The 14,835-nt window shown below is 41.3% G+C and overlaps 1 protein-coding gene across 7 annotated transcripts in view; it reads right to left on the bottom strand.

The window, feature by feature from the left end:
* Positions 1–1,191: 1,191 nt before the first annotated feature.
* The window catches only part of PCNX1 (pecanex 1), an 89,042-nt gene continuing 75,398 nt past the window's right edge, over positions 1,192–14,835 (bottom strand). For all 7 annotated transcript variants that reach the window (XM_068162139.1, XM_068162133.1, XM_068162135.1 and 4 more), the window contains 4 exons: positions 12,695–12,936; positions 11,205–11,641; positions 9,629–9,769; positions 1,192–6,212 (listed from right to left, as the gene is read on the bottom strand). In XM_068162139.1, the coding sequence (XP_068018240.1) occupies positions 6,072–6,212; positions 9,629–9,769; positions 11,205–11,641; positions 12,695–12,936 (961 nt within the window). In that variant the 3' untranslated portion in view covers positions 1,192–6,071. The remainder of the gene's footprint in view (positions 6,213–9,628; positions 9,770–11,204; positions 11,642–12,694; positions 12,937–14,835) is intronic.

Raw genomic sequence — 14,835 nt, 5'->3', positions numbered from 1 at the left:
AGAGAAGGTAGCAGATTATCAGTGTTCGTTAGATAGAACAGAGTAGAATAAACCAGGTTGGAAGAGACCTTCAAGATCATCACGTCCAACACATCATCCAGCACCACCTAATCAACTAAACCATGGCACCAAGCACCCTATCAAGTCTCCTCCTGAACACCGCTAATGATGGTGACTCCACCACCTCCCTGGGCAGCCCATTCCAATGGCAAATCACTTTTTCTGTGAAGAATTTTTTCCTAACCTCCAGCCTAAACCTCCCCTGACGCAGCTTGAGACTGTGTCCTCTTGTTCCGGTGCTGCTTGCCTGGGAGAAGACACCAACCCCCTCCTGGCTACAACCTCCCTTCAGGTAGTTGTAGAGAGCAATAAGGTCTCCCCTGAGCCTCCTCTTCTCCAGGCTAAGCAACCCCAGCTCCCTCAGTCTCTCCTCACAGGGCTTGTGTTCCAAGCCCCTCACCAAATTCATTGCCCTTCTCTGGACACATTCCAGCAACTCAACATCTTTCCTAAACTGAGGGGCCCAGAACTGGACACAGGACTCAAGGTATGGCCTAACCAGTGCAGTGTACAGGGGCAGAATGACCTCCCTGCTCCTGCTGGCCACACTCTTCCTGATGCAGGCCAGGATGCCATTGGCCCTCGACTGCCTGGGCACACTGCAGGCTCATGTTCAGCCTACCATTGACCAGCACCCCCAGGTCCCTCTCTGCCTGGCCACTCTCCATCCACTCTGACTCCAGCCTGTAGCACTGCATAGGGTTGTTGTGGCCAATGTGCAGAAGCCGGCACTTGGATGTGTTAAATCTCATGCCATTGGACTCTGCCCATCTGTTCAGCCTGTCAAGGTCCCTCTGCAAAGCCTCTCTACCCTCCAGCAGATCAACTCCCGCCCCCAGCTTGGTGTCATCTGCAAATTTACTGATGATGGACTCAATGCCCTCATCCAGGTCATCAATAAAGATATTAAAGAGCACACTAGTATTGATGCCTAATCAAGGAAATTGGTATGACACTGGCAGTAAAGTAGGAATAGTTGAGGTTTTCCTTTCTACTACCACAGCTACATAGGAGAAAATTTCAAAATAAGAAAGTCTTTTGTTGAAGGGCGATTTAAGTACATTTTTAGAAGGGCTTAGGATTAGTGAGGCATTTTAAAGAAAACATAATAGTGCAATAAATGACGACAAGTGAAAAAAAAGGGTTTTTTATTTCTCAGTGTTTCTCCACTGTCAATACTGTCCTTGTGATGCAACATGTTGCAAAAGAAAACTCTCTGCCTTTTCCATTTTCAACAGCTACAATATTTACAGGCTGTTTCCAGTAACACACGCAGACACATACACGCTCACAGACACGCAGGTACATATATCCCTATCCCTGGCAAGGTATTCATTTGCTGGTAGAGGCAATATGTATTTTCATTGTCCATTAAAAACCAAAGCCATCCTCTCATTTATGCTTTACTCCCCTCTCCCTCCATTTCCTAACCAGCAGCTTATTGTCAAGCTTTTGGGGGCGTCTGTGTAACAAGTTAACATAACCAGCTATTTAACTGCTGTCTTTCAGGTGTGGACTAGGTGTACTGGGATTATCTACTCAAACTGTACAGCTCAGAAGTCCTAAAATTGCTCATGTTTGGATGTCTGTGACCAAGTGATGCACATACACTCCCAGAAATCTTTTGGAGCAGCCATCTTAATCACCTTTTTGGAAATATATCATGCTGGGGTGAAACGAGCCACATGCTTTACTTTTCCACCACGGTGTTATGCACCCACTTTTTTACTAAGGCACCAGTAATCACCAGTATAATTTTCTGAAAGAGTCCAGCGCCACTTAATGTACTGCATTAGATTATCAAATAGGAAGCCAGACAAGGAAAGAATAGATGCCTATATAATAGGTATAAAATCCCTTAATAAAATTAAGTACATAAAACCTGTGGTGGTGAAACTGCAAATCCAATAGAAGTTGAGTAATATTTGAATAGTATTATCGTTAATGGTAAGAAATGCAATCTATCCTGCTCCATTTTGCGAATGGAGAGCTCTCTAACTGAGAAAGATCTTTAAAGCAGTCTTTTTATCTACACTTCTAGGTTGTATGGTGGTGTGTGCATTGTCAGAGAAACAATTTGAAGTTGAAGCCAACTGAAAGGGTTCTCTTTCCTTCCTCCTTGCCCCCCACACCCCAATCCAGACCAAGCCCTCTGGCTAGTTGCCCAACAGCCAAGAGCAAGGACCCATGCCACAAGTCTTCCATCTTCATCCTCACCAGTCATCCAGGCTTCTCAGACTTCTTCAATTCCACAGGGCTGCAAACACAGGTAGAGAATCCACAGCGATAACTACACAGCTGACCAGAAAACAGAGATTGCTGCTCAGAAATGTGCCAAATGTCCCAGAAGAAGTGGCTGTAGGACCATTCCACTGACCTTAAATATTAACCATCACCACCTTTCCCCCTGCTGTCCTTCTAACTCTGAAATCATCTCTCTCTCATGAGAGAGAACTCATCACAAGTACCACACAGTGCAAGTGGCACAGAAGTCTCGTCGTCATCACTGGTGTCCCGTACATGTCTCAGGGTTTTGTTTGTTTTAATTGGAACATTTTAAAAGATTTCACAGGGAGGTAAAATGGGAAGGTTTTTTTAAAAAATAATTAATTAGCAACCATTTTTACTAATAAACAATATGATTAGTGAGTTTTTCAAGCACTCTTCTGTAACTGAGTATTTGCTTTAGGGAGCAGTTGCATCCATATGCATGTACACAGAGATACCACCTACAAAGAAATCAGAGTGAAACAGATTGGGAAATACCTGGAAGCTAAAGCACTGTGATTCAACTGCAGTGTTTTTATGGCAAGAGAATCCTACACAATGCAAGTGGAGAGAGTTACAGCACTCATCTGCAACAGGTTTTCATGAAAGCTTTAAAGAGATACAAACCAATTAATTCTGCTGAATCTGGACTGACATGACTCAGTTGTAAACACCCATCTTTTCCATACTCACAACAGGAGGAAAGTATTATACATCAACACAAAGGCCAAAGAAAAGATGAAATGATCGCCATCTGGAAAAGAGGATTCCATGGACAGATCAATCCTGTGAGGAGTCAGATGAAAACAAACTATTTTGTCACTTGCAGAGTGGAAACCAAGACAAATTTTGCACAAGCCAACATAACATCATCTTTAAGTCTAAGATCATCTTTAAGTCTTAAGAGCTCCAAATGCAAGAAGAGTGTTTTTAAAAAGCTACTTTTTCAAAGCCTTGTGGAAGTGTGAAAATTTCAACTGAAGTGGCTTCTGTTGAGCAGATCTGGAACAGATAAGCACCACGTGATTAGCTTCTCAACGAGTGTTTGCTGAGTATCTGAAATAAGGTATTAACTTGCTAACTGGCCACATTGAAATCCACCTCCTGAAGGCCACACAGCAAAAGCCCTAAGATACTCAAAAAAAAAAAAAAAAAAAAAAGAAAGAAAGATCCATCAATTCTCTTTACCTCTTCTAAAAGAAAAACCCCTTTCTTCTTCCCCATCTGTTCTCTGCTGCTCTAATTCCAGGCAGTGACTTATTTTCTAGGATATTGGTTAATGAGCTATTAATTTCTATCCTGCCTATTACCAGCAATGTACAGTGTCATGATCTTGCCCTGAAGAGAGTGAGATTGTTCAGAGCCATGGTTAACACATTGAAAGTTGCTTCAGTCCAGGTTTTGAGAAACCTGTGCACTGTATTTTGGTTTCAAGTGATTTTTTTTACCTCAAGGCAGTACAAGAGAAAAAAACCCACAACCTTGTACTGCTACTATCAAGTCAGGCCTATTTTCAAACAAATTCCTTTTTCTAAAATGAAGCAGTATTTCCAGCAACACAGGAAACCCTGCAGTTACCTGCAGGGAAAGACACAATTAAAACCTTCACTAAACCACCCTCAATTCGAAACTTACACATTTGTTTCGTTCATGACAGTGATGTTACCAGACTGTTGAAGAAGGTTCATCCATCTGCTGTACTACATTTTCAGGTATGCAGGAGATGAATTCGACTACACTGCAATGTGCACATCTGATAAACTATGGGGAACAGCAAAATTATGTCACTGGTGGCAGATCCAGAACTGTGCATTTATATTAAAGGTGAATGGGACTGCAGATGCATGAACCAAATAGTAAAATGCAACCGTAACATGCACAGTACTTTGAGTACAGGCTTGCATAGTATATGATGTACCCAAGATGCCAGTAGAATTTGCTGTGAATAGTATCTAGAATTGATTAGTGACCAGGCACACAGACTTACCCTTTTCATGACTAGATGGCATACAGTGACTAGAGTTGGAATACCAATACCTCTTAGGTAGCTGTTTCTTCCTCATTTGTTTTCCATCCCATGTAATTTCACTCTTGCATTAGATATATAACGAACACATTTTTTTTCCAGTGTCAGAGAGATAATTACAATGACCTTTGTGGTACATCAGAAGTCTCTTCTGGTTTCATTATGTAGAAAGAAGCGAAGGTGACTGGGAAGAAGATGGCTGCTCTCAAAAGCTAGGACTGTGTGCAGTTTCCCCCCAAAGTCCTAGGTCATTACAGGTCAGAAACAGGAAACAATCACAACAGGTACATTTGTTTTTTTTCTTATGGGTTACGAGAGTGAGTCATAGGAAAGGCAAGTCAAGAACAAACCAGTTTCCCTCTCACACTCCCATGATAGTTGAGTTACTTGTTTCCCTGAATACACACTTTAAAAAAAATACAATTAAACCTAGGATATGTAACACATGAATAATTCAACTTCACAGTCATAAATACTCAAATTACACTTACATAGAATATATAATCACAGAAAATAAAATTCAAGTAATAGAAAAGAATGAAGACTAAAGGGAAAGAAAAGGCAAGGTGGTAAAAGTGATACAAGTTTAGGGCTGTGCCTTCTATAAAAGCTCTTCAAAAGTTGAAGTCAAGTTTTTCGTAGTTTTGTTTCAGGGGGGTTTATTGTTGCTGTTTCTTTTTAGATTGGATGGTATCAAAAATACCTTCAAGCATCCATGAAGTATTCACAGACCTGCACCTCCCCCTACAAAACTCAAACAAGCGTCTCTGCCAGAGAAGAGCGAATGGAACAATGTAAGCAGCTCTGGGTGTAAAGAAGCAAAGTAGCCGTGGCTAGCAAAGGGAGGACAGATGAAAGGTAGTATACTGCAGAGTCCACTTTAAAGCTAGACATGTTGTACAGATTTGAGGTACCACTGCCACCACAATACAGTCTGATGCAGTACAGGGATACTCAGGTGCTTTTCTAGATATTTGTTATTTCACCATTTATTGTGAAGAGGATGCAGCAAATGCACTTGTACGAAATACAGAACATAGAACCAAACCCATGGCACAGCCCTTACCATCAACATGTATATGGAGAGGGAGGGGATTAATCCCAAAGGCAATTTAAATAATGGTATTTTATATACTTATATTTATATATATAAATAAATGTTCTCAGCAATCTCAGGGTTGTTTTTAGTGCATTGCTGTAAAAAAATTAGTGCAGTTCTCATTAATGTTTAGCTCACAAGGAATAAGAATCTATACATCTGTTCAGTCTCTTCTTGCCACACCTGAAAAACCCTTACACTGTTTCACCAAACTGAAGGTTTGTAGTCAATTTCTTTAAAATAAGGTGGATGAATTCCACACACTCTGTGACAAGACATGACTATTTTTGGCAAAACAATTAGAAAAATATGAGGTGCTCTGATCTTAGAACTGAAAAGTTTGTTGATTTAAAGCATTACGCAATGCATAAACAAAATTTATAAACAAAAAGATATGTCTCAACAAATCTATCCTTCATGCAAATGTTTCTTCAGCAGCTAACAACTGAAAAAAAATTTCTTACACTTGTTTATTTGGGAAAAGGGACTTAGACAAATCTGTGTTTCAAGTCCTTTCCTACAACGGGACTGAAGGTTCGTGTCCTGGGAGCTGCTGCTTCTGGACCCTTCTCTCTTCTGAGCCACTGGAGAAAGGGAAGTCTCAGTCTCAAAGAGATTTTACACCTCAGCCCCGAGTTCAAGGACTCCAGTTTCAACAACAGCAACATATTTATCTTCAATTTGAACCAGCAGGATGGTTTTGTCTATATGGGACCGACTACTTGGATCTCTGCTGCAAGGCACCCAGCGGTGAATCACCTGGGAAGAGAAAAAAAAATAATAGTATAATAAAAGAGTTTTATTGGGAGAGCTGTGGCTCATAATTCAAAAAGGGAGTAATAGTGCTACACTGACTTAGCCACTCATGTTGAAGTGACAACATACCTACAAATAAGCTATTCATTGCCTTTTTCCTGCAGACCTGCAGCTTACTTGAGAACTCTGATTTGAGTTTCAGCAGGAACAAATGACTCAGCCTGAATCAGAACAAAACAGTTAATGCATAGTGAATAACAACTCAAAAAAGTCCACAAGTGGATTTGGGATAATTTTGATGTTCCAGCTGTAGTAGCTTTAAAATCCCTGTGTTATACAGCACATAATAGCACAGAACTGTAGTTTATTCAGGAGTTAGGTGTAAACTACTGTTCCTTCTAAGTCAAATCCCTTACCCTAGTTTTGTTCCTTACTGTGAATTCCAGGCTGATATTTTAAATAATTTAAAGATAATTGAAAATGAAAAAAATATTACAAAGAGGAAAGGTTTCATGAAGTTCCACAAACTACTGTCCCCTGCTTCCTTGGAAGGTACTTTGATCTGCTGCTTCCAAGGATCCCAACTATATTGGCCATCAAAAGGTCCCTTTTCCACACAGGCCCCTTGTATGACCTTGTATGTCTCTGCCTAGCTATCTCCATAAAAATATACTCAACTTCTGGGTACCTGAGCAGAACTACAAGGATGCTCCTCTAACATGGTTTTAAGCATTGCCAGTTCCACAGAAACAGAATTATCACAGATTTGCTACTTAGAGGAAAAGAACCCTAATTTCAAGACAAAGTACGGTAAAAACCAAATAAAATCTCATTTACACAAAACCCGGGACACCAGAGTTTCCAAGAAATCTGACTATACAGATGGGGAAATAAGGACAGAAACCCACAAGTAATCTACATGTCCCTAAAATAAAATCCAACAGATCTCCTTAATCCTCACAATATCCAGTTGTTAATTCCTCTAACACTTGGGTGAAGGAGATTCAGCTTTGTCCATTGCACGAGACCTCCACTGCATTCATTTAAGCCAGGGAAGCATGGCATCTTTAGGGTTCTTTTGTCTTTGGTGGAACAGCACAGTATGTAAGAGGCGTGCTCAAGTCTGACTTAAAAGCCTGTGCAAACAAACTTTTTACACTGCTGTATATGTATGAAGCCAGGAATATTTTATCCCTGGACACATGAATCATCTCTCAGAAAATTTAAGTACTACATCTTTGTCCAACTTAGAACTAGTGCCCTTCAGATAGCTAAGAGATGACTCCAAAGGGATCTGTATCATTGCTCCTTAAAAACTGTGTATATGGAAGAGTAGTACATAGATTCTAACTCACTGGAACCATTCCCCAACACTCAGTTTTGCCATTGCTATCATGATTGGCATTTATTTGATGCCCACAAAATGATTGATAACATGGAAAGCTATGCCACTAGACAGTCAAGCAGTGATAAGAATCTCTTGAGGAAAGAAAGGGCTTCTTGCACGTGCCAGTGTCAGGTATCGCTGAGAGATAATGCAGAGTACACCTTCACCTTGAAGTCCTGGGGAAAAAAAACAACTACAATACACAGAGAATAGCTAAAATCTCATTTCCTTGAGGAAACCCTATAATATCTGTGTATCATATAGAATTGTACCATATACTCGGCAAAATAAAAAGCAAAGTCAGGAAAACTGCCCCCTTTTTTTCCTATCCAGTAGAAAAGTTATGAGCAACTGAGCACTGAACTGGATATTGAGAGCACTCAAATAAGGCTTTCACTGATAAACTGCTTGATAAGCAGCATTTTAGCAGTCAAGAATCATTTCTGTCTGTTTGCAGAAAGGACTGCAGCTGCAAGATCAGAAAAGGAAGACTTTCTGAAGAACCAATGGCTTTACTGCGATGAGTAATTTAACCACAGACAGAAGCTGGCAGTGGAAACTAATGTCATCAGGTTAAATCCTCCACTAATCACACAAAGGATAATCTGGTGCTTTCCCTCTTCCTTCTTCAGTTAAAAGATGCTCTTCTAAAAAAAACCCAAAAACCCTGCCAGTGTGCTGCACCAAAAATAGATGAGAAACTTTCAGAATGGTAGCTTCCTCTGACCTTCAAATCCTCTTGTTTTAATCTTTCTGTAGCATCAGTGTACGTGTCTGCATGTTGCAGTTTGCAAAACATGCTCCTGAACTGAAAAAGTTATCCAGGCAACAGTACACATTTTGAAATAGCCTTTTACATTCCCCACTTCCACAACAGTCTTGATCTGCAATAGCCAGCAAAGAAATTCCAAAAACAATGTCTAAATCCAGTACTGAGTGTTTACAACAGCATTCTACTCCCAGGTGTTATCTAAAAGGTAAGCCTCCTACCTGCAGAGTGGAGTGTCAGCTATGATACAATTGTTCATGAATGGAATTTATTTACAGGTCACTTCCTTCCACACATGTAACACTGAGGTAGCTTTGGCAGACACTTTTATCAGCATAGTTCCATTTCTAATCTGAACTTTGCACATCCACAGTGATGTAGATGCAGGCTTTCACACACCAAAATCCAGACCCTGAATCCAATTTATGAGTAACACCTCCAGCGAGGTAAGCACTCACAGTCTTACAAAGTGTCAGAAGTGACATATTCCAAAAGTAAATGCAGTTGGACTGATGAATCAATGCAGACAATATCAGTGACTCTCCTCTTTTGCTATTTATCACTGAAAGAGCATCTTTACAGACACAAAGGACCAAAAAAAACCACCACCACCTTTTTTTGGGTAAAAAACAAAAAATCTTAAATATAGACCTGGATTTTTATCCTCCAACATAGAACATAAATTGGAAGGTTAAGTTATGGAGGGAGTAGTCTTTCGGGAGTTTTAGTTGCAGATTTCCTTCTTCAGGGAAATCTCAGGACACCTTCTTAAGAACTGTCCTTCTCAAACACTTAGCACATACCTATTATAAATAAAGATAAATCTAAAGACAATCTTACCTGGCCCTATTTTAATCAGAGTAACTCAAGCCCATGTACTGTTAACCATTCAGTTAAGGAGTTGCTGGTAAATTGACCTTCTGTATTGGCAGTTAGGATTGACAGTTAACGAAAAGGAAAATGAAGGCTGGATGAATGAGTGCAATGCCTGAGAGTTCATGAGAAGAGCTAGGAAGAAGGCAAGGAAGGAGAGGTGGTTGACAACATTTGAATCATCATCCTGTATTTTTTAATCTGGTTACAGATATATTTCTTCACTTCAAATTAGGATCTGCTCTTGCAGCAACAGTGACTTGCAGGACAGATGCTGATCTAACTTACATGATCTCAGGTATGTTTGGCTTTGACATCTGGGCAGACTGCCACAGAATCAAGACACTGCCTTTGTTCAAGTTAGCTTGTCGACTTCTAAGCAAAACTTACATGGCCTTCCATGCCTTCCTGAGGACTCCAGTCTTTCCAGCTGTTTCTTCCAGCTTTTAGCCGTATCACCTCATCTGGCCACTGCAGCTCTTTCCTTTTTGACACGTTGATCCCTTCCAGTACTTGACTGGGATCCATTAACTATAAGTAGGAATTGAGTTTTGACTGTTAATTCAGCCAAAATCGAAAAGAAACAGTAACCTTTTGCATACTTCCAGAACACTGACTTTAACCCCCAGACATGTATTTTTGACCAACTTCAACACTGGAAACTCAAGCTCAGGAAAAAACCCTCTGTGAGCAAGTTCATTGCTGTCTGAAATGGCAATTCTGGTTCCCTTTCGGTTACACTGGCTTGTGGCAGCGTCCGAGTTGCTGGCACAATGTAAACATTAGCAGTACATGGACCAGCAGCAGGGAAGAGTTAACTGATGATGAGCTGTTAAACTGACTCATCACTTCCTACCGAGTACCTTAGGAAACATGGTCCTGAGGAATTTACTACTTGTCTACTAGCATGGTTAGTTGAGACCTACTTCTTGGTTTGAAGTAAACTGGACCTTCCACAGGGGCAGAAGAAAACTCCTTCCTCTTTAAGGACAGATAATATTTACTACCCAAGGGCAGAGATCAACTATGCCTGTATTCTCCTTACACAAAGGAAATTAAGTAGTTTCTTGCAAACAAAGTTACAAAGCACAGATCTGAAAAAAAAACTGCTTTTACCACTATCATGCAGTTTACTAAAGATTGCTCTAAAATGAGGTGGTAACAGCAATGGAATCGTATTTGTCATGATCTAGCCTAAATGCTCCTCTTGGTGTTTCCCACCAAGGCATGTATGCAGGGCTAACAAAAGCTAGAAAAGCAAGAATTCAAATTTCTGGATTTTCACAAAATCAGTAAGGCTGCCATGATTAGCTTCATTAATGGTGCAACATTGGCTGCTCAGGAAACCCAAGATCATGGCAATAACTAAAGAATGAATACACATGAAAATGAATAAATACATAATGCAAGTGAGCAAATTAGGAGATTTTTGGCTACTTGTGTTGTTGGTCTTTTTCTTTTATTGTTTTTGTTTGCTTTGTTGTTTTTTGGTTTCGCTTTTTGGAGGGGGATTTTTTTTGTTGGTTGGGTTCAGTTTTTTGGTTGGTTGCTGTGTTGGGCTTTTTTTTTTTTTTAACCCCTCACACTTACTTTTGTGGAAAATATCCTTGGTGTAAAATAATAAAGCTGGTTGCTTTCTGCCCTGCAAATGGAACCATTTAGCTTTACATGTTGGAATGAACAAAGGCAAACTAAGTATGAATTGGAACCAAGATTAGCTGACATTCTCAAAGCTGCACTACAACAAAACATACAAGTAATGTAAAAACCAGGGATGTCTAAGCATGCAGGAAGGCTGGCTGTCCAGAAAACCTTTGCCTCAGATTAGCACTCCAAACGTAACTGCACAATACTGAGACGTTCCAGGCTGTATGCATATTTGAAAGTAACAATTCCAACAACACACAAGGTAACACTAACAAAAGCACATGGAAGCATAGGTTAACTTTTCTGCTGGACTATTCACCTGGATTCTGTAAATAACGTCATCCTTTTTGGCTTGCATTTGATTTGCAGGGCTTGCATTGCCGCCCGACTGAGAGTCAGTTGTATTACTCCCTCCTTCTGTCCCTAGAAAGCCCACAAGGGCATGCTGTTTACAGGCTGGGATGCTTTGGCTGGAGCTGCTAGAAGAGGGCAGTCCATGCTGCACGCTGACCCCAGTCTGGCCAGTAGGTTCCATTTGGTTCACCATGGAGAGGCGGGACTGGATGGATGATGGGAGGTTACGAAGGGATATCTGACTGGTGGAAGAGCGCCGACAAGGCACAAAGCCCGTTGTGGATGTGCGAAGAGATGAATGACGACTGCCGTAGCAATAAGATGAATGGCTAGCTACTGAGGCACGGGCAGGGGAATGTCTGACAAGGCTGGACTGCACAGAGTGAGAGCTGTGACTGGTGCCTAAAAGTAAAAGATACAGAATCAGGAGAGTTTGATCAAGCCTCCCACACCCGTATAGACAGCCGACACACAAATGTTTTAGAGCTTAGGTACAAAACTGATGGGTCTCATCAACAACATCTGAAATAGCTGTACTGCAGAAGATCTGTTGTATTTCATGTAGCAGAGCATTTGAATAGGTTTCATTTTTTGATCTTGAATTTGATGTTCTGTTCAATTCACAATCCCTGCAAGACAAGCAGCTTGAAAAACACTTCAGCCTTGCTTTTCCTGCATTAGCCATTTGTTTCTTAACACCTGAGTTTCCCGTACGCATCCATGTTTCCAAACACCAAATATTCTTTCTTCACATACTTGACTGGATGTTCAAAGATTAAGTCAGAAAACATTAGTGCAAAAGCTGTTTTTAAAGAAGAGCAGAAGAATTTAATACACTTAAAGAGAAACCCAGGAACTGCAGTTTGTGAGCACTGGTGTCACTGCTATTCCTATGCTACATACGTGTAGTTATCTCTCCACCGATGACAGACCTAATTATATTGTGCAAAAAACCCAAAGTTCACTCAACTACACACACTTCTACATTCTTTGTGAGCCAAGGCAGTGTTTGGAAAGCTTTTTTCCTCAGTTTTATCATTCATCACTCCCTAACTATAGATTACTACAGACTTTGGATAGGATTCAGCCAAAATACAGCAGAATTGACTCTCCATATCAGTGTAAATAAAGACATTTGTTAAAAATGACAAGTTTAGCATTTGCACACAACATGACAGAAGTGAAAAGATCCAATATGTAGAGATGTGTTATACAAAGTTCTTGAATCTATTTTGCCAGCATGACTATACCCCTTGTTGCTCAAATCTGCTTGGGAGCTTCACATCACAGAGAGCAGCACTGTGGTTTGAGATGGATCCAGCAGCTATTCACACAATGTCAAGGCATTTTTGTTTGCTTTTTTTCTTTTAACTTAGGCCAAATCTGAAGAAGTGAGAGGCCAGTTCTGGCTATAGGATTACATAAAACTGTAGCTTTGCTGAGTTTCAACATTACCTAGAGTGGAGGGATGAGCTGGTGGATGAGCTGCAGGAAGAGCTGTGGGATGAGCTGCAACAGGAGGGTGCTGTACTGCTCCAGGTGCCTGCCCTGTATTTGCATTCCCTCCTCCTTGCGACATGCTGCTCTGAGACTCATTGATAGTTGCATTGTTACTTGTGCAAGAAGCTCCACCTCCAGCATCTGAATCTTCTATATTTCCACCGCTATTGCAGCCAGCTCCACAGCCTTTCCTTAGTCTGAAAACACAATGCAATTGGCACATTAAGAGAGGCCTCCTAATCACTGGGATTCTATTAAATGCCTTATGATGACAAGCTTTACACAGCATTTCATAAGCCAGGTAAAACTTGACTAATATTTTCTCAGAACACACTTTGCAAATATAAATACTGCTTTCTGAAAGATTGGCATTTTCTTCATGACAGCTATTCAAGTAACAGGCGTTTTTGATAAGTCAAATGCTCATACAAAATTGCTTTTGGGGGGGAGGCTGGGGTGGGAAATAAAGTTAACTCTGAAGTACAAAAAAGTGAAAATATTCCAGATACAAAATACTGGTAGAACATCTTCTGCAACAATTTAGTAAAATTCCTGCTCCTTAACAGACCAGTAATGAGTGTATTCTTATACTACAAAATCTTTGTCTATTCACATCAGTGGGATAATAATGTTAGCTGGGTTTTTCATTTGGTTTGGGATGGGTTGTTTGGTTTTTTAATGTGTCCAGTTTCCTTCAGTAACTAACAGAGTTGTTTGAGGCATGTATTGCAACTATTTGAATACAAGTTCTTGTGCAAATTTTAAACATTCCAACAGGAATTCCAACAGCCAACTTTTTCTAGGGCATCACAGTATCACTTAGGTTGGAAAGGACCTCGAGGATCATCGAGTCCAACCTATCAACACAGACCCCATGACTAGACCATGGCACCAAGTGCCACGTCCAATCTCCTCTTGAAAGCCTCCAGGGTCGATGACTCCACCACCTCCCTGGGCAACCTGTTCCAATGACGAATGACTTGCTCAGTGAAGAACTTCCTCCTCACCTCGAGTCTAAACCTCCCCTGGCGCAGCTTGAGACTGTGTCCCCTTGTTCTGGTGCTGGTTGCCTGGGAGAGGAGGCCAACCCCTTCCTGGCTACAACCACCCTTCAGGTAGTTGTAGAGGGCAATGAGGTTACCCCTGAGCCTCCTCTTCTTCAGGCTAAACAATCCCAGCTCCCTCAGCCTCTCCTCATAGGGCTTGTGTTCAAGGCCTCTCACCAGCCTTGTTGCCCTTCTCTGGACATGCTCAAGTGTTTCGATGTCCTTCTTAAACTGAGGGGCCCAGAACTGGACACAGTACTCAATGTGCGGCCTAACCAAAGCAGAGTACAGGGGCACTATGACCTCCCTGCTCCTGCTGGCCACACTATTCCTAATGCAGGCCAGGATGCTATTGGCCCTCCTGGCCACCTGGGCACACTGTTGGCTCATATTCAGGTGGCTGTCAATCAGCACACCCAGGTCCCTCTCTGTTTGGGAGCTCTCCAGCCACTCCGACCCCAGCCTGTAGCTCTGCATGGAATTGCCGTAGCCAAAGTGCAGCACTCGGCACTTGGACTTGTTGAATGCAACCATGCAGACTTTTCATCACATTGTTTGCATTAATAAACTTCAGACAGATACAAAAACCACACCATGTTCTTCCTCCTTGCATCTCCCACTTATGATTCTTTCTGTTACAAAGACACTGGGCACTCCTTTCCAATTTATTTGCCCTCGGGATCCAGGATCTTGAAGCACACCCAGCTCAGAACCAAACGCTGTTGTTTGTCATACTTTTCCACTTATTCTATGCATATGTTGAGCATGCAGATGGTGACAGAAGGCAAACATCACAGGCTGTAGTAAATGTGGTATATCCTGGGTTGAAGCAACATGCTGTGTTTTGATGGACTGTAGCTGTCCAAGTGTAAATATGACCACTGGAGCAGCTACAGGATTGTTCCAACTGTGGGACCAGCTCCTGAAACTTAAGAACTAGGATATACATTTCTGAGTGCTACCCACCACTTCGACTTGCTTTTGAAGCCACAGTCCTAAGGGGTCAGGAATGTAGTAGAAGTTCTCATAGGACATAAAACACCATCCAGC

The sequence above is a fragment of the Melanerpes formicivorus genome, unplaced genomic scaffold (assembly GCF_026170545.1).
Source record: "Melanerpes formicivorus ecotype bairdi unplaced genomic scaffold, bMelFor1.0.p_v2 SCAF_62, whole genome shotgun sequence".
NCBI lineage: Eukaryota > Metazoa > Chordata > Aves > Piciformes > Picidae > Melanerpes > Melanerpes formicivorus.
This window is presented reverse-complemented; position numbering and strand designations above follow the sequence as displayed.